The following is a 20,865-nucleotide window of genomic DNA, read 5'->3' on the forward strand; positions in this document are numbered from 1 at the left end:
CATAGCGGCAGACATGGAATTGTATGGCACACATGCGGGCACCCCTGGACTGATACGGGACACATGGGGGCACCTATGGAATTATACGTCACACATGTGGGCACCCCTGGACTGATACTGGACACTGGGCAGCACAGCTGGACTGATATGGGACACTTAACAACCCTTGCAGGTAAAAAAAAACACCTTTTTTATTTAAATAAAAAAAATGGGGGCAGCTCCATTGGACTGATACGGGACACTGGGCAGCACCCCTGGACTGATACGGGACACTGGGCAGCACAGCTGGACTGATATTGGACACTGGGCAGCACAGCTGGACTGATACCGGGCAGCCCTGCAGTAAAAATATATATATATTTCTAGTTTGTTCCCCATTACAGTTACTTTGTCCCCCATAGTTTTACCCTCCTTGCAGACAGCAGGGACACATCCGTGTTGCCTGACTTTCATATGCCGAATGAAGAATGGCGCTGCTGCCGGGACTTATATAGAGTTTCAGATCTAGCGAGAATCCTGACTCCGGGTGATGACGTTTTGCCCGCGTGCCCAGATCCGAGGCAGGCGGTAAACTCTGAACGCCGCTCGGATCCCCGGCGTTCGTGCGGGCTCGGATCTCGGCAATCCGAGCCTGCACATCCCTACTTATATATAATGTCCACTGTTGCCCTCAGTAGTAGCACTAACTATACGTAACACCAACACCAGTTGCCAAAAGTCTTAGCACTGATTAAACATACACCCACACCAGTTGCTGACAGTAGTAGCTGCTGCTTTTACCTAATGCCCACACCAGTTGCTGACAGTAGTAGCGCTGCTTTTACCTAATGCCCACACCAGTTGCTGACAGTAGTAGCGCTGCCTATAAGTAATGCCCACACTAGTTGCCGACAGTAATAGCGCTGCTTTTACCTAATGACCACACTAGTTGCCAACAGTAGTAGCGCTGCATTTACCTAATGCCCACACTAGTTGCCGACAGTAGTAGCGCTGCTTATACCAAATGCCCACACCAGTTGCTGACAGTAGTAGCACTGCCTATACCTAATGCCCACACCAGTTGCTGACAGTAGTAGCGCTGCTTATACCTAATGCCCACACTAGTTGCTGACAGTAGTAGCGCTGCTTATACCTAATGCCCACACCAGTTGCTGACAGTAGTAGCGCTGCCTATACGTAATGCCGACAGTAGTAGCGCTGCCTATATGTTATGCCCACACCAGTTGCTGACAGTAGTAGCGCTGCCTATATGTTATGCCTCCACCAGTTGCTGACAGTAGTAGCGCTGCCTATATGTTATGCCCACACCAGTTGCTGACAGTAGTAGCGCTGCCTATATGTTATGCCTCCACCAGTTACCGATAGAAGTAGTGTTGCGTAACACTCACACCAGATGCAGACAGTAGTAGCGCTTCTTATACCTAACTCCCACGCCAGTTGCAGACAGTAGTAGCGCTGCCTATACGTAGTGCCCCCACACCAGCTGCCGACAGTAGTAGTGCTGCCTATACATAGTGCCCACACCAGCTGCAGACAGTAGTAGTACTGCCTATACGTAGTGCCCACACCAGCTGCCGACAGTAGTAGTGCTGCCTATACGTAGTGCCCACACCAGTTGCCAACAGTAGTAGTGCTGCCTATATGTTATGCCCACAACAGTTGATGACAGTAGTAGCGTCATTGTTGCTGCTGGCGCGCCAGATGCTCCAAAAAAGCAGGTGGCCCACCAGCATACATGGACATGCCAGCGTCTCGGACACTCGCATGTCCATAGCCGGGAATGGGGCGGGCATTGGAGACGCACACATGTCAGAGTTCTCAGCACACCGCGGTGATTGGCACGCTGGGGACAGGTACAATCAGAATGGCTCCTTCTGGACATAATGCCCACACCATTATGACAGTACACTCTCTCTCTCTCACAAACTTTTTTTTACCTTGCAATCTGTGTGGCAGGCAGCTCATCCTCTCCTTTCATCAGCCCTGCTGGTGTTCTCCCGTGTAGCTCCGCCCCTTCATCCGTGTAGCCCCGCCCACTCGCGCCCCGTGTAGCTCCGCCCCCTGTCCAGTCTTTGATGCTGACTGTGACACTATAATGTAGGTGAGGGGTGTTGTGACTTGGGAGCTGGGAATTAGCTCTCAGCTCAGCCGACCTCTGCTTGATGCTGCTGGCGTCGCTGCCTGTACTGTGACAGACAGCGGCAGCCACAGAGTGCAGCAGCAGCAGGGGGCAAAGCAAGGGGGTCCTGTGTGTGACGGGGGAAAGGGGAGGGGGGGGGGCTCCTTTGATACTTTGCCCAATCCCCCTGTGGCATCTCCGCTGTCTTCCCAGCAGCAGCTCCACTACCTGATGAGCTGCTGCTGGTGTTCGTTCTGGCTGGCCTCCTCCTGCTCACGCTGTGCATATGCGTGAAGCAGGAAGAGGGGCAGTCACCTGCAGTACAGCTTTCGGCCTCAGGGGCGGCCGGCCTCCCGGGAAACCTCCCGGTGACTTTAATGGCCAATCCGCCCCTGGTACCATGTGTGGACATCTTAAGAAAAGATAGAACAATCTTACTACAAGCATCATTGCTAAAATCAGATTAGCCCTACTGAATACACACAAGCCGCAACATAGATAATGGGAGTCATTACCATTTCTATAAGCCTAGTTCTCACCTGTGTTTGTCCCTTATCTCTGTGCTGAAAAACTGAATTACAGAGAAGCCCAAAATAAAAAAAGCCCAAAACAAGCTACTAAAAAAAATTATAAGCCCAAAAACAAGCAACAAGCAACAAGCAAAAAAAATAAGCAACTCACGAAAAAAACAAGCCCAAATCCGCTTGTTTCAAGCTGACTTGGCAACTATGCCTGTAATGTGTACCTCCGCAGAATGCACACCCTGCTAGCTCTGACCTATGCAGTGCACCAAGCTGGTTGCCTCAGATGGTATCTCTGCGAGCAGGATGTGGGTCAAGTGGATGTTTCTGTGCAGGGTTTATCAGACTACTACACAAGTATTTGCTTTCCCGTATATGCATTGGGTCCTTGTATGGCTCATGGCTGCCTCATCTGGTGCACTTGTGGATGGTATGAAAAATACATGACCTGAGTATACATTAAAATCATCCATTTTGGGTCATTTCTTTTAGGGGTAATCTATTCCACCCAGGGTAATCCTACGCAGAGCGCCTAAAAAGGCTGCCGCACCTGGTACCTTGTCTGGGTGGAGTACACAACCCATGGAAGTTATTATCCAAAATGCTGCACCACTCCTGCATTAGGCTCACTGTGTGCTTAAGGGTTTCTTTTGTCTGTGACTTATCTGTTACTGTACTGTAATGTTGTCAAGCTCAGATCAACATCCTCTGTATTATGTGCATTGTTTTTCAATGTCTGTGAAGCGCCCTGAGTCCTGTTGGAGAAAGTGCGCTATATAAATTAAACTGAGTTACTTAATTACTTAAGACAAATAAGTCCAATTTCTCTTTAATTACTTAAGTCCAATTTATCTTTAATTTGTGTACTATTCTTTGTGGCCAGCAGTCGCAGAAAGAAATCAATAAATCTGAAAGGTTAGCTGTTATGGAGGTACTGTATGACCAAGACACTACAGTAGGTCTCCCAGGGGGCTTAATTTCAACTTCAGAGACCTTTGTAAATGATATATTACTGTTATATAATTTACATTGGCCTGATTCTTATAAAATGATAGACACAGAAAAAGGACGCCACAAAGTTTTTGTGTCTATGCCGACATCTGTCCACATGGACACTGTATAAATTTAGGTATCCGGACTATTTGTCTACAACAAGAAGATAGACAGCCATTAGGTCGACACCATTAGTTCGGCAACTCAATAGGTCGACATGCTTTTAGGTCGACATACCATTAGGTCGACACTGTCATTAGGTCGACAGTGTCTAGGTCGACAGTCAAAAGGTCGACGGTTTTTTTCACGTTTCTTGAGCCGACATGTGCCGACAGGCGGTATTTCATGCCCTACCATCCACTAGGGCGTGGAGTTAGACTACAATAGTGTGCCGAGCGCAGCGAGGCACCGTGCCCGAAGCATCGCGAGCAAAGCGAGCATTGCGAGGGGCTGCGGTTCACTTCAAACTGTGTCCATGTCGGCTTTTGACTGTCGACCTAGACACTGTCGACCTAATGGCATGTCGACCTAATGACATGTCGACCTAATGGTATGTCGACCTAATGGTATGTCGACCTCAAAGCATGTGGACCTATTGAGTTGTCGAACTAATGGTGTCGACCTAATGGCTGTCTATCTTCTTGTTGTAGACCTGGGGTAGCCAACCCTAGTCCTCGAGAGCTACCAACAGTGCATGTTTTGCAGGTCTCCTCACAGAATCACAAGTGAGCTAATTAGCTCCATCTGTGTATCTTTTAAAATGTGTCAGTGATTAATGAGTGCAGCTGTGCAGCAGCTAGGTTGTCTGGAAAATGTGAACTGTTGGTAGCTCTCGAGGGCTAGGGTTGGCTACCACTGTTGTAGACAAATGGTCCCGCATCCATAAATTTATCCCCTCGCATCCCCTCGCATGGCTCGATGCACTTGGCACACTTTTATAATCTAACTCTATGCCCACTTGGATCGTGAAGTAAGAACAAGTCGGTTTTTACAATTTTTTATGAAAAACACATGTCAACCTTTTTTCCTGTGTTGACCATTGGCTTGTGTCGACCTTTAGCCACTGACATCCAATAGTGGTCGACCGATTGACTGTCGACCCATCGACCAGATCCCGTAAGAAAAAGGTCAAATGAAGAAAATCCCCCTCCCCCCCCCAAAAAAAACTAATTTCGACCATTTCCTTTTCCATTTCGACCTTTTGTCAATGTCAGACTTGCACATGTCAACTTTTTTTATGTCAATCTATTGACTGCTGACCTGGACACTGTCTGTCAGCCATCCGGATACTGAATCATAAAGCCTATCTGCAGCGTTTCGGCCTTACCCACCTGGGCCTCACCTATTGATATAGTGCGCGGCTGTCTATTTGTACAGGAAATTTATTTGCGGCTTCTATCATCATCCATCAATGTTTAAACCTTGCCCAGCCAGGCGTGGCAGAAACCCCGGGCCTTGAACCTGGCCGCTGATCCGTCAATTCTCAGTGACTGGGTGCAACATCGAAGGCTTCTTTCATTGTAGAACAACCTACAAATTGAGAGATGATTTGTTGCTATGGGCAACTTTCCTACTTTGTCCATACCTCCCAACTGTCCCTATTTTCATGGGATAGTGCCATTTTTTTTTTTTGTGGCAATGTGGACATTTCTTTCAGGTGACTTTTTAACCATCTTGATAACATCAATATTAAACACGTTACTCCATTACAGTCATTGGGTTTCGGTCAGACTTGGCCATAGGTTGGGACTTACCACAATTTTTCTGTAATCAAAGCAATTTAGTTTGATAAGAGTTTGCTGTAACTGTACGTGAAAGTCCCGGTTTCCTAATTGTGATAAATAAGCCGCTATAAGATTAGATAATGGGTGTTAAACTCTCTTTTTATTGCTTCATATAAAATCCCAATAAAATGATCGTCACTGTAGAGAACAGAAAATTATGTTAATCGCTGGGGGGGATGTACCCAGTTTCAGCTGCTGTCTACAGGGTAATACTCGATACCCAATCATAAAAACAGAAAAAGACAGGTGATTTAGACAGCGCTTGAAACTGGATGTTCTATTAAAAACTCAAAATCTACAGTAGCCACAAAATACCGACATCATTATGAGAGCAAAAATAGAAAATGTAATTAAATGAAAATCACAGTATATAAAACACACAGAAAATGCACACCGGCCGGTGATTAATAAAAAAGTCCTGTAACTACAAGATCTCCAATATTGTGCTTTATAATAGCCTCCATTTAGTTGGAAGGGTTAGTAGTTAGTTTGTCAGGTGTTAGTAATTCCTCTGTCCCCAATCTCCGGTCGGTACACGCAGACCGTCCATGTACCAGTCACAATCACTTTTTTCTATTTTCCCTTCTAATGGCAAAGAATAGATATAGAGATGCTGGTAATGTTGATTAATACAAGGGGTAGATAGCCCTCCAGATATTCAAACGGCGGCGGTCCATAGAATCTGTGAGAAAACCTCCAATGCACTAAGGAGGAGAAACGCGTCAGGTCAGATTACTTGTGGCCACAGAATTATTGCCGGCGGGCAACTCTACTGACGGACTTAAAGAAACGGGCGGAGACCGCAAGTATAAATAACCTGTTGTCAGTAATTCTGGTGGAGCAGAGACCGCCGCCGTTTTAATATCTGGAGGGCTATCTACCCCTTGTTTTTATCAACAATTACCAGCATCTCTATATATATTCTTTTCCATTAGAAGGGAATATAGAAAAAAGTGATTGTGACTGGTTCATGGACGGTCTGCGTGTACCAACCGGAGTTCTACTGAAGATGTGAAGTTGCCCATAGCAACCAGTCAGATTTTGGTGGTGATTCACGTTGGCTTGGCTCACATGTCCATTCACAATGGACGGGGGGGGGGGGGGGGGGGGAAGGTCCCACATGGGAATCCCCAGCGTTTCATGGGCATCCCCAGGCAAATATTGGGCGTTCCCATGTAAATGCCGCCATGACGCGTGGTGCCGGGGGCGGGTGGCTGACATCAGCAAATATAAGTCCGTCTATACCGTCTATACATCATTCGATGGGCGTGGCAGACACATGTGAGGCGATGTGTCATCGTAATTTCAACATAACTTTGTAGCCATATAGGAATTACAACTTGATGTCCTCAAGTCCTCCCTTCCAGGTACTCTGGGCCTTATTCTAGTTCACTCTTTCTGGCAAATTCCTTCTTAGATGGACAAAACCATGTGCACTGCAGGTGGGGCAGATGTAACAGGTGCAGAGAGAATTAGATTTGGGTGAGTTATTTTGTTTCTGTGCAGGGTAAATACTGGCTGCTTTATTTTTACACTGCAGTATAGATCTCACTTTGTAGTAAAACCCCACCCAAATCTAACTCTCTGTTCGGCTATCTCTTGAGATTGACTTTTATCTGAGAGTGGGTGAAAAACCATTCAAGGGATGGTGACATTTAAGGGTTTTTCGCCCTTACGGCCGCATCTGAATGGATGTGTCAGTGGACAAATCCATTTGCGTGCCATTGCGGCCATTCGCTCGGTGCAGGGGGGGGTGGGTGTTTGCTCGCCCGGCTAGTGGCTTTTAAGTGCTCGGTAAGCAGCAAATTTATGCTGAATCACATCCAATGTGCATTGTAAGGGCCCTCATACATTAGGCTAACTTGTCCTAAGGACAAGTCGGACCCAATTCTCCTGTGCTCCCCGGGATGCCCACATATGATTTGGCGCTTGATGTGCCATTTTTTGCATGTGATAAATCACATTCAATTTATCACATGTAACTAGGGAGCTGCAGCGGGCAATGTGGGACAGTGGGGAGGGTGCCGGGTGAAGAACGGCAGCGGGCGGTGAGGAGCAATGGGGCGGGTGATGATCAGCAGGACGGGCACGTCGGGCAGTGGCGGGTATTAGAGTTTTTTTTTAAAGTGTCAAATGACTGGCCGGCCTCTGATTGGCTGAGAGAGTTAGTCATTTGACACTTTAAAAAAAACTTCTAATACCCGCTGATCACCGCCTGCCCTACTGCTTCTCACAGGCCGCTGCCACTCAGCACCTGCCACCCTCCCCCCGCTCCACACTGCCCACTGCATGTGGACATGCTGAAAGGTGTGTGCCATCAGTGTGGTACCGCTGGCACACACCTCAGAATTGGACCGGAAAAGCACCGTGATGTGCCACTAATGGGTCGAATGCGACAGATTGACCATGCAGCAGTTTCAATCTGTAGGGTTTAACCCGATGTGCATGGGACAGCGCATTGGGTCGGAATCGGGCAATATCGTCTGAAATCGGATGAGTGTATGGGGGCCTTAAGAAACTCTAATGCAGCCAATTTGCTTGTAGCTGAATCAGGCCATAGTTGGTTCACTCTATTACAGTCTCCTAATACAAACTTTTACCAAACAGCCAAAGGATTCTGTTCTAGAGCATAATAAATCTAAGTAATCGATTTCCAGTGGCACAAAACGAGACCATTTCTGGGAAAAGTCAGGACACTCGGGAAACTGACACTGGAGTAGAACTTTTTCTCTCCAGTCTTTCTAGGATGCAGTAAAGCATTGATGGCTAACCTTGACACTCCAGCTGTTGTTGAACTACACATCCCAGCATGCCCTGCTTCAGTTTTAGCATGGCCAAATAGCAAAATTGTAGCAGAGCATGCTGGGATGTGTAGTTCAACAACATCTGGAGTGTCAAGGTTAGCCATCAAGGCAATAGAGAAATGATATACAGGATCTGACCTCATTTCATTTTTAGAAGTGTTAGTACATTTACCCCTTCATTCTCTGTGTGCTCTCATAGTTAATACAATGACCAGAATTTGCCATACTGTGGATATTCAGCTACTGTAATCTAAACTTAAACTTATCTTATAAGATAACAGAACTTTTCAGGGAGTAGGGAGGATATGACAAAAGCAGAAACCATCTTTATATGATAATGGAGTATTTCCACCTCTCAGTAAGGGGTGGATGTATGAAGCAGTGATAAGGGTGGAGAAGTCAGGAGCTGATTGGCCGGTGATAAAGTACCAGGCACTTTATTGCTGCTTCATACATCCACCCCTCACTCTTGTATGATGGGAGAATGGAGAATTATATATATATATATATATATATATATATATATAAATCTACAGATCATTATAACAATAACATAAGGTTCAGTGATAAAGGGGGAAACCCAGATCCTGTAAGAATTGTTCCTCTGAGACCCTGGGTTACATAAGATCCATTTTTAATAGGTTTCCAAAGTTTCCGATACCCCACAAATCAGAAGTTGTGATACTGTGGATGGTACAAACTACTATCCTTACACCATACTTGCCTACTTTTAAAAACTCGTTTTTGGGAGATTATAGTTGGTAGTCAATTTTGCACAGCGCCCCATTGAGGGGGCATGTCATGCTCCACCCAAAGGGCGTGTCTAGTTCCATATATGGGGAGATTGGAAAAAGAGATTGTGAACGTGGCACCTAGAAGCGTGGGTGTGTACTGCTACATCTGAGAGGAATCTTTTAAAATGACTTATATCCAAATGTAGATGAGCCCCAATGTAGTTAGTAACAGCTACTATACTTGGTAAAGTGCTGGGAAATGGTGCTGATGATTCAATGTAAATGTATCTGTCTCTCATTCCTTTTTCCCAAAAAATGTAACATGTAACACAAATGTAATGTGTACTAGGTGACATAATGGAGATTGCTAGACTAATGAGGGAGAGAGGGAGATTGCTGCTATTTCAGGGAGTCATAGAAACATAGAAATATAGAATTTTGACAGCAGATAAGAACCATTTGGCCCATCTAGTCTGCCCCTTTTTTATCCTTCAGGTAATATCAACCCTTTTTTTATCCTTTTTGAGTCTCCTGCAGAATGCAGGCGGGTAGGCAGCTATGCCTTACACCAGGGGTGGCCAAACCAGTCCTCGAGATCTACCTACGGTCCATGTTTTCCAGGTCACCTAGCTGGTGCACAGCTGTAGTCATTACTAACTGTCACATTTCCCAGATCACCTAGCTGGTGCACAGCTGTAGTCATTACTAACTGTCACATTTTAAAACATGCTGCATTCATTCCTACTATAGATCCACAGGTTGCCTGGAAAACATGCACCGGTAGATCTTGAGGACAGGTTTGGCCACCCCTGCCTTACACTCTGTACACAAACTGTTAGCTCTGACCAGATCACGCATGTGAGATTAGCACTGACTGTCCCTTACATTTACCAGACTGCACCTTCCATGGAAAGATATTAGGATTATTATTTGATAGTTTATATGATGTATAGTAACTAAGCACAGTATTATCACCAGATACGTTTAGAAGCTACGATAACTATAACAGCATCTGCTTCACGTTTATTCAATAAAGATACAAAGTTGTTGTCTGCGACAGAAACATAAATGTTGTATAAAAGTAACCTTGACCCTATATTATGGACATTTAAAAAAGTGACAAAAAAACATAGACATGCTAAAAAAAAATCTTGTACATAAGAAAAATAATATACAAAGGTTTAACAAAATAAAACATTTTATACTACAACATTCATGATCATCAACTAAGAATCTGACAGTCATACAATGGAAATTGTTACAATAATATAAGTCATTTCTTAGAAAGCTTACATGAAAGTTCCCCATGTTTGTGTCTGCGGCGGAGCAGGAGCAGTTCTTGGATGGCTTGTCTGCAGAGATGAGTTTTATGGAATGACCCCGATGAATGATTAACCTATGATCTAATCAGCTTCTTTACATAGTTCTAGTATCACTTATCGGCATTCGATTTATTATGTCTTAGTTATTGTTAGATGGACCAGTGGGATGCATACTTTACCTAGCTCCCCGAAATGGCTGTGAGGGTCCCGAAAATCTGGTCCACCTCCTGTCCCCCCAGAAGGGTGGGCAAGCCTCCCACATTTAGCGGGGCCCCGCATAAGCCCCCGCACCCCCTCCCTCTGCCGTTCAAATACCGGCATGTGCGGCTCTTTGGGAAGGGGGCTGGGCTAAAATGATGCAACTCGCATCCCTTCCCCTTAAAGCCATGAATCACGGCATTTACAGGAATGGGAGAGGCTTAATGATGGCAAGCCCCGCCCCCAGGGGAAAGCAGCCGAGAGTATAGTCTCCGGAGAGGAGACTTCCAAGGTAGGCAAGTATGGTAGGATACGGTTGGCAGGTTGACAGTAATAAAGGCCAACAGTCAATAGGTCCCCCATTATTAGTCAACAGGCCATAGGTCAATATGGTCAAAAGGTCGACAAGAGCAATAGGTCGACACTAAAAAGGTTGGCATTATTAGTGTCCCGAATTTAGCGAGGCACCATGCCTGAAGCCTGGTGAGCGAAGCAGTACACTTCTACGGTGCCCATGTCGACATAGATGGCAAAACTGCAAAAAAAACTCACGTCAACCTTTATAATGTCGACATTTACATGTCGACCTATTGCTTATGTTGAGCTAAGCTATGTCATCCTTTTTCATGTGTCGGCCCATGGCCTGTTGATCAATAGTAGTCAACCTATTGCCTTTCAACCTTATTACTGTCGTCCCTATGACCCGAACCAGTGACATGTTCAACATTTCAGGAAAAAAAAAAAAAAAAAAAAATATATATATATATATATATATATATATATATATCAAGTATTAACCCTTTGAGTGCCAAATGCATTTGTCAAAATAGGTGAAAATTGCCAAACAAAATTTTTTATCCATCATAATGACCTGTTATGTTACCTTATATAGGAAATATAATCTGTTTTTACACCTCTCTGGGTATCCCATGTGGCGTCACCTCTGTGGGTATCCCATGTGGCGTCACCTCTGTGGGTATCCCATGTGGCGTCACCTCTGTGGGTATCCCATGTGGCGTCACCTCTGTGGGTATCCCATGTGGCGTCACCTCTCTGGGTATCCCATGTGGCGTCACCTCTCCGGGTATCCCATGTGGCCATACCTCTGTGGGTATCCCATGTGGCGTCACTTCTGTGGGTATCCCATGTGGCATCACCTCTGTGGGTATCCCATGTGGCGTCACCTCTGTGGGTATCCCATGTGGCGTCACTTCTGTGGGTATCCCATGTGGCGTCACCTCTGTGGGTATCCCATGTGGCGTCACCTCTGTGGGTATCCCATGGCGTCACCTCTCTGGGTATCCCATGTGTGGCGTCACCTCTCTGGGTATCCCATGTGGCGTCACCTCTCCGGGTATCCCATGTGGCCATACCTCTCCGGGTATCCCATGTGGCGTCACCTCTCTGGGTATCCCATGTGGCCATACCTCTCTGGGTATCCCATGTGGCGTCACCTCTGTGGGTATCCCATGTGGCGTCACCTCTGTGGGTATCCCATGTGGCGTCACCTCTGTGGGTATCCCATGTGGCGTCACCTCTGTGGGTATCCCATGTGGCGTCACCTCTGTGGGTATCCCATGTGGCGTCACCTCTGTGGGTATCCCATGTGGCGTCACCTCTGTGGGTATCCCATGTGGCGTCACCTCTGTGGGTATCCCATGTGGCGTCACCTCTGTGGGTATCCCATGTGGCGTCACCTCTGTGGGTATCCCATGTGGCGTCACCTCTTTGGGTATCCCATGTGGCGTCACCTCTGTGGGTATCCCATGTGGCGTCACCTCTGTGGGTATCCCATGTGGCGCCACCTCTGTGGGTATCCCATGTGGCGTCACCTCTGTGGGTATCCCATGTGGCGTCACCTCTCTGTGTATCCCATGTGGCATCACCTCTCTGTGTATCCCATGTGGCGTCAACTCTCTGGGTATCCCATGTGGCGTCACCTCTCTGGGTATCCCATGTGGCGTCACCTACTGTGTATCCCATGTGGCGTCACCTCTCTGGGTATCCCATGTGGCGTCACCTCTCTGGGTATCCCATGTGGCCTCACCTCTCTGTGTATCCCATGTGGCCTCACCTCTCTGTGTATCCCATGTGGCCTCACCTCTCTGGGTATCCCATGTGGCGTCACCTCTGTGGGTATCCCATGTGGCGTCACCTCTGTGGGTATCCCATGTGGCGTCACCTCTGTGGGTATCCCATGTGGCGTCACCTCTGTGGGTATCCCATGTGGCGTCACCTCTGTGGGTATCCCATGTGGCGTCACCTCTGTGGGTATCCCATGTGGCGCCACCTCTGTGGGTATCCCATGTGGCATCACCTCTGTGGGTATCCCATGTGGCGTCACCTCTGTGGGTATCCCATGTGGCGTCACCTCTGTGGGTATCCCATGTGGCGTCACCTCTGTGGGTATCCCATGTGGCGTCACCTCTGTGGGTATCCCATGTGCCGTCACTTCTGTGGGTATCCCATGTGGCGTCACCTCTGTGGGTATCCCATGTGGCGTCACCTCTCTGGGTATCCCATGTGGCGTCACCTCTCTGGGTATCCCATGTGGCCTCACCTCTCTGTGTATCCCATGTGGCCTCACCTCTCTGTGTATCCCATGTGGCCTCACCTCTCTGGGTATCCCATGTGGCGTCACCTCTGTGGGTATCCCATGTGGCGTCACCTCTGTGGGTATCCCATGTGGCGTCACCTCTGTGGGTATCCCATGTGGCGTCACCTCTGTGGGTATCCCATGTGGCGTCACCTCTGTGGGTATCCCATGTGGCGTCACCTCTGTGGGTATCCCATGTGGCGTCACCTCTGTGGGTATCCCATGTGGCGTCACCTCTGTGGGTATCCCATGTGGCGCCACCTCTGTGGGTATCCCATGTGGCGTCACCTCTGTGGGTATCCCATGGCGTCACCTCTCTGGGTATCCCATGTGTGGCGTCACCTCTCTGGGTATCCCATGTGGCGTCACCTCTCCGGGTATCCCATGTGGCCATACCTCTCCGGGTATCCCATGTGGCGTCACCTCTCTGGGTATCCCATGTGGCCATACCTCTCTGGGTATCCCATGTGGCGTCACCTCTGTGGGTATCCCATGTGGCGTCACCTCTGTGGGTATCCCATGTGGCGTCACCTCTGTGGGTATCCCATGTGGCGTCACCTCTGTGGGTATCCCATGTGGCGTCACCTCTGTGGGTATCCCATGTGGCGTCACCTCTGTGGGTATCCCATGTGGCGTCACCTCTGTGGGTATCCCATGTGGCGTCACCTCTGTGGGTATCCCATGTGGCGTCACCTCTGTGGGTATCCCATGTGGCGTCACCTCTGTGGGTATCCCATGTGGCGTCACCTCTGTGGGTATCCCATGTGGCGTCACCTCTGTGGGTATCCCATGTGGCGTCACCTCTGTGGGTATCCCATGTGGCGTCACCTCTGTGGGTATCCCATGTGGCGCCACCTCTGTGGGTATCCCATGTGGCGTCACCTCTGTGGGTATCCCATGTGGCGTCACCTCTGTGGGTATCCCATGTGGCGTCACCTCTGTGGGTATCCCATGTGGCGTCACCTCTGTGGGTATCCCATGTGGCGTCACCTCTGTGGGTATCCCATGTGCCGTCACTTCTGTGGGTATCCCATGTGGCGTCACCTCTGTGGGTATCCCATGTGGCGTCACCTCTTTGGGTATCCCATGTGGCGTCACCTCTGTGGGTATCCCATGTGGCGTCACCTCTTTGGGTATCCCATGTGGCGTCACCTCTGTGGGTATCCCATGTGGCGTCACCTCTGTGGGTATCCCATGTGGCGCCACCTCTGTGGGTATCCCATGTGGCGTCACCTCTGTGGGTATCCCATGTGGCGTCACCTCTCTGTGTATCCCATGTGGCATCACCTCTCTGTGTATCCCATGTGGCGTCAACTCTCTGGGTATCCCATGTGGCGTCACCTCTCTGGGTATCCCATGTGGCGTCACCTACTGTGTATCCCATGTGGCGTCACCTCTCTGGGTATCCCATGTGGCGTCACCTCTCTGGGTATCCCATGTGGCCTCACCTCTCTGTGTATCCCATGTGGCCTCACCTCTCTGTGTATCCCATGTGGCCTCACCTCTCTGGGTATCCCATGTGGCGTCACCTCTGTGGGTATCCCATGTGGCGTCACCTCTGTGGGTATCCCATGTGGCGTCACCTCTGTGGGTATCCCATGTGGCGTCACCTCTGTGGGTATCCCATGTGGCGTCACCTCTGTGGGTATCCCATGTGGCGTCACCTCTGTGGGTATCCCATGTGGCGCCACCTCTGTGGGTATCCCATGTGGCATCACCTCTGTGGGTATCCCATGTGGCGTCACCTCTGTGGGTATCCCATGTGGCGTCACCTCTGTGGGTATCCCATGTGGCGTCACCTCTGTGGGTATCCCATGTGGCGTCACCTCTGTGGGTATCCCATGTGCCGTCACTTCTGTGGGTATCCCATGTGGCGTCACCTCTGTGGGTATCCCATGTGGCGTCACCTCTTTGGGTATCCCATGTGGCGTCACCTCTGTGGGTATCCCATGTGGCGTCACCTCTCCGGGTATCCCATGTGGCCATACCTCTCTGGGTATCCCATGTGGCGTCACCTCTCTGGGTATCCCATGTGGCGTCACCTCTCTGGGTATCCCATGTGGCGTCACCTCTGTGGGTATCCCATGTGGCGTCACTTCTGTGGGTATCCCATGTGGCATCACCTCTGTGGGTATCCCATGTGGCGTCACCTCTGTGGGTATCCCATGTGGCGTCACTTCTGTGGGTATCCCATGTGGCGTCACCTCTCTGGGTATCCCATGTAGCGTCACCTCTGTGGGTATCCCATGTGGCGTCACCTCTGTGGGTATCCCATGTGGCGTCACCTCTCTGTGTATCCCATGTGGCCTCACCTCTCTGTGTATCCCATGTGGCGTCACCTCTCTGTGTATCCCATGTGGCCTCACCTCTCTGGGTATCCCATGTGGCGTCACCTCTCTGTGTATCCCATGTGGCGTCACCTCTCTGGGTATCCCATGTGGAGTCACCTCTCTGGGTATCCCATGTGGCGTCACCTCTCTGGGTATCCCATGTGGCGTCACCTCTCTGTGTATCCCATGTGGCGTCACCTACTGTGTATCCCATGTGGCGTCACCTCTCTGGGTATCCCATGTGGCGTCACCTCTCTGGGTATCCCATGTGGCCTCACCTCTCTGTGTATCCCATGTGGCCTCACCTCTCTGTGTATCCCATGTGGCCTCACCTCTCTGGGTATCCCATGTGGCGTCACCTCTCTGTGTATCCCATGTGGCGTCACCTCTCTGGGTATCCCATGTGGCCTCACCTCTCTGTGTATCCCATGTGGCATCACCTCTCTGTGTATCCCATGTGTGACGTCACCTCTCTGGGTATCCCATGTGGAGTCACCTCTCTGGGTATCCCATGTGGCGTCACCTCTCTGGGTATCCCATGTGGCGTCATCTCTCTGTGTATCCCATGTGGCGTCACCTCTCTGGGTATCCCATGTGGCGTCACCTCTCTGGGTATCCCATGTGGCGTCACCTCTCTGTGTATCCCATGTGGCGTCACCTCTCTGTGTATCCCATGTGGCGTCACCTCTCTGGGTATCCCATGTGGCGTCACCTCTCTGGGTATCCCATGTGGCGTCACCTCTCTGGGTATCCCATGTGGAGTCACCTCTCTGGGTATCCCATGGTGTCACCTCTCTGGGTATCCCATGTGGTATCACCTACTGTGTATCCCATGTGGCGTCACCTCTATGTGTATTCCATGTGGCGTCACCTCTCTGTGTATCCCATGTGGCGTCACCTCTCTGGGTATCCCATGTGGAGTCACCTCTCTGGGTATCCCATGGTGTCACCTCTCTGGGTATCCCATGTGGTATCACCTACTGTGTATCCCATGTGGCGTCACCTCTCTGGGTATTCCATGTGGCGTCACCTCTCTGGGTAACCCATGTGGCATCACCTCTCTGTGTATCCCATGTGGCGTCACCTCTCTGTGTATCCCATGTGGCCTCACCTTTCTGTGTATCCCATGTGGCGTCACCTCTCTGTGTATCCCATGTGGCGTCACCTCTCTGGGTACCCCATGTGGCGTCACCTCTCTGGGTATCCCATGTGGCTTCACCTCTCTGGGTATCCCATGTGGTATCACCTACTGTGTATCCCATGTGGCGTCACCTCTCTGTGTATCCCATGTGGCGTCACCTCTCTGGGTATCCCATGTGGCGTCACCTCTGTGGGTATCCCATGTGGCGTCACCTCTCTGTGCATCCCATGTGGCGTCACCTCTCTGTGTATCCCATGTGGTGTCACCTCTCTGTGTATCCCATGTGGCGTCACCTCTCTGGGTATACCATGTGGCGTCACCTCTCTGGGTATCCCATGTGGCGTCACCTCTCTGGGTATCCCATGTGGCGTCACCTCTCTGTGTATCCCATGTGGCCTCACCTCTCTCGGTATCCCATGTGACGTCACCTCTCTGTGTATCCCATGTGGCGTCACCTCTCTGGGTATCCCATGTTGTGTCACCTCTCTGGGTATCCCATGTGGCGTCACCTCTCTGGGTATTCCATGTGGCGTCACCTCTCTGTGTATCCCATGTGGCGTCACCTCTCTTGGTATCCCATGTGGCGTCACCTCTCTGGGTATCCCATGTGGCATCACCTACTGTGTATCCCATGTGGCGTCACCTCTCTGTGTATCCCATGTGGCGTCACCTCTCTGTGTATCCCATGTGGCGTCACCTCTCTGGGTATCCCATGTGGAGTCACCTCTCTGGGTATCCCATGGTGTCACCTCTCTGGGTATCCCATGTGGCGTCACCTCTCTGGGTATCCCATGTGGTATCACCTACTGTGTATCCCATGTGGCGTCACCTCTCTGGGTATTCCATGTGGCGTCACCTCTCTGGGTACCCCATGTGGCATCACCTCTCTGTGTATCCCATGTGGCGTCACCTCTCTGTGTATCCCATGTGGCGTCACCTCTCTGTGTATCCCATGTGGCGTCACCTCTCTGGGTACCCCATGTGGCATCACCTCTCTGGGTATCCCATGTGGCTTCACCTCTCTGGGTATCCCATGTGGCTTCACCTCTCTGGGTATCCCATGTGGTATCACCTACTGTGTATCCCATGTGGCGTCACCTCTCTGTGTATCCCATGTGGCGTCACCTCTCTGTGTATCCCATGTGGCGTCACCTCTGTGGGTATCCCATGTGGCGTCACCTCTCTGTGCATCCCATGTGGCGTCACCTCTCTGTGTATCCCATGTGGCGTCACCTCTCTGTGTATCCCATGTGGCGTCACCTCTCTGGGTATACCATGTGGCGTCACCTCTCTGGGTATCCCATGTGGCGTCACCTCTCTGGGTATCCCATGTGGCGTCACCTCTCTGTGTATCCCATGTGGCCTCACCTCTCTCGGTTTCCCATGTGGCGTCACCTCTCTGTGTATCCCATGTGGCGTCACCTCTCTGGGTATCCCATGTTGTGTCACCTCTCTGGGTATCCCATGTGGCCTCACCTCTCTGTGTATCCCATGTGGCGTCACCTCTCTGGATATCCCATGTGGCGTCCCCTCTCTGTGTATCCCATGTGGCGTCACCTCTCTGTGTATCCCATGTGGCGTCACCTCTCTGTGTATCCCATGTGGCGACACCTCTCTTGGTATCCCATGTGGCGTCACCTCTCTGGGTATCCCATGTGGTATCACCTACTGTGTATCCCATGTGGCGTCACCTCTCTGTGTATCCCATGTGGCGTCACCTCTCTGTGTATCCCATGTGGCGTCACCTCTCTGTGTATCCCATGTGGTGTCACCTCTCTGGGTATCCCATGTGGTATCACCTACTGTGTATCCCATGTGGCGTCACCTCTATGTGTATTACATGTGGCGTCACCTCTCTGTGTATCCCATGTGGCGTCACCTCTCTGGGTATCCCATGTGGAGTCACCTCTCTGGGTATCCCATGGTGTCACCTCTCTGGGTATCCCATGTGGTATCACCTACTGTGTATCCCATGTGGCGTCACCTCTCTGGGTATTCCATGTGGCGTCACCTCTCTGGGTACCCCATGTGGCATCACCTCTCTGTGTATCCCATGTGGCGTCACCTCTCTGTGTATCCCATGTGGCCTCACCTCTCTGTGTATCCCATGTGGCGTCACCTCTCTGTGTATCCCATGTGGCGTCACCTCTCTGTGTATCCCATGTGGCGTCACCTCTCTGTGTATCCCATGTGGCGTCACCTCTCTGGGTATCCCATGTGGCCTCATCTCTCTGGGTATCCCATGGTGTCACCTCTCTGGGTATCCCATGTGGCATCACCTCTCTGTGTATCCCATATGGAGTCACCTATCTGTGTATCCCATGTGGCCTCACCTCTCTGGGTATCCCATGTGTGGCGTCACCTCTCTGGGTATCCCATGTGGCGTCACCTCTCTGGGTATCCCATGTGGCGTCACCTCTCTGGGTATCCCATGTGGCCTCACCTCTGTGGGTATCCCATGTGGCGTCACCTCTCTGTGTATCCCATGTGGCGTCACCTCTCTGTGTATCCTATGTGGTGTCACCTCTGTGGGTATCCCATGTGGCGTCACCTCTGTGGGTATCCCATGTGGCGTCACCTCTCTGTGTATCCCATGTGGCGTCACCTCTCTGTGTATCCCATGTGGCGTCACCTCTCTGTGTATCCCATGTGGCGTCACCTCTCTGTGTATCCCATGTGGCGTCACCTCTCTGTGTATCCCATGTGGCGTCACCTCTCTGGGTATCCCATGGTGTCACCTCTGTGGGTATCCCATGTGGCCTCACCTCTCTGGGTATCCCATGTGGCGTCACCTTTCTGGGTATCCCATGTGGCGTCACCTCTCTGTGTATCCCGTGTGGCGTCACCTCTCTGTGTATCCCATGTGGTGTCACCTCTCTGTGTATCCCATGTGGCGTCACCTCTCTGGGTATCCCATGTGGCGTCACCTTTCTGGGTATCCCATGTGGCGTCACCTCTCTGTGTATCCCATGTGTCGTCACCTCTCTGGGTATCCCATGTGGCGTCACCTCTCTGTGTATCCCATGTGGCCTCACCTCTCTGGGTATCCCATGGTGTCACCTCTCTGGGTATCCCATGTGGCGTCACCTTTCTGGGTATCCCATGTGGCGTCACCTCTCTGTGTATCCCGTGTGGCGTCACCTCTCTGTGTATCCCATGTGGTGTCACCTCTCTGTGTATCCCATGTGGCGTCACCTCTCTGTGTATCCCATGTGGCGTCACCTCTCTGGGTATCCCATGTGGCATCACCTCTCTGGGTATCCCATGTGGCGTCACCTCTCTTTGTATCCCATGTGGCGTCACCTCTCTGGGTATCCCATGTGGCGTCACCTCTCTGTGTATCCCATGTGGCGTCACCTCTCTGGGTATCCCATGTGGCGTCACCTCTCTTTGTATCCCATGTGGCGTCACCTCTCTGTGTATCCCATGTGGCGTCACCTCTCTGTGTATCCCATGTGGCGTCACCTCTCTGGGTATCCCATGTGGCCTCACCTCTCTGGGTATCCCATGTGGCCTCACCTCTCTGTGTATCCCATGTGGCGTCACCTCTCTGTGTATCCCATGTGGCGTCACCTCTCTGGGTATCCCATGTGGCGTCACCTCTCTGTGTATCCCATGTGGCGTCACCTCTCTGTGTATCCCATGTGGCGTCACCTCTCTGTGTATCCCATGTGGCGTCACCTCTCTGTGTATCCCATGTGGCGTCATCTCTCTGTGTATCCCATGTGGCGTCACCTCTCTGTGTATCCCATGTGGCGTCACCTCTCTGTGTATCCCATGTGGCGTCACCTCTCTGTGTATCCCATGTGGCGTCACCTCTCTATGCTCCTGGATGATGGTTTGTCCTCCTCACATCATAGAATGTTATGTACACTGGTTTCTGCTGTGTCTGAGGGGAATTCTCTGGGGTTGCTGCTACACATACGGGATATTCAGAGTTGCCATATACAGGCAAGCTTGTTGTGCTGTTATTTGTTAAGAAAGTTCAATGATCTCTATGTCAGCATCAGGTGTATAACAAGTCACCACAAAAATATCCCAAGCCAAAATTCATGACTACTTTTTTATGTGTCGACTTTTTGCTTGTGTTGATATTTTGTCATTGTTGACCTTTATGACGACCTTTTGTTGTCGAACTATTGATGGTCTAAGGAGACACTGTAGTCCAGGGGTCAGGGAAAAATATATTTAGATACGACGATGTTACCCCATTGATTTGAAAGGAAGGAAATCATATAATTGTAATACACACGGTACCCCCAGAAATTGATGATATATCCTGGTAGTACGGTACACAGCCTGGCAGCCATTGATGATGATTAC

At 50.2% G+C, this 20,865-nt stretch overlaps 1 protein-coding gene across 3 annotated transcripts in view; it reads right to left on the minus strand.

Annotated features, from left to right (window-relative positions):
• The window catches only part of ANXA13 (annexin A13), an 85,076-nt gene that overhangs the window by 46,665 nt on the left and 17,546 nt on the right, over positions 1 to 20,865 (minus strand). Inside the window, exon 1 of one of the 3 annotated variants that reach the window (XM_083186772.1) lies at positions 16,946 to 16,975. The exons of 1 other annotated variant lie outside the window; for it this stretch is intronic. In XM_083186772.1, the coding sequence (XP_083042898.1) occupies positions 16,946 to 16,960 (15 nt within the window). In that variant the 5' untranslated portion in view covers positions 16,961 to 16,975. Of the gene's footprint in view, positions 1 to 10,248; positions 10,340 to 16,945; positions 16,976 to 20,865 lie in introns of those variants that run through there. One more of the 3 variants, XM_083186771.1, reaches the window with a different exon arrangement.

The sequence above is a fragment of the Crinia signifera genome, chromosome 5 (assembly GCF_055691185.1).
Source record: "Crinia signifera chromosome 5, ASM5569118v1, whole genome shotgun sequence".
Lineage (NCBI taxonomy): Eukaryota > Metazoa > Chordata > Amphibia > Anura > Myobatrachidae > Crinia > Crinia signifera.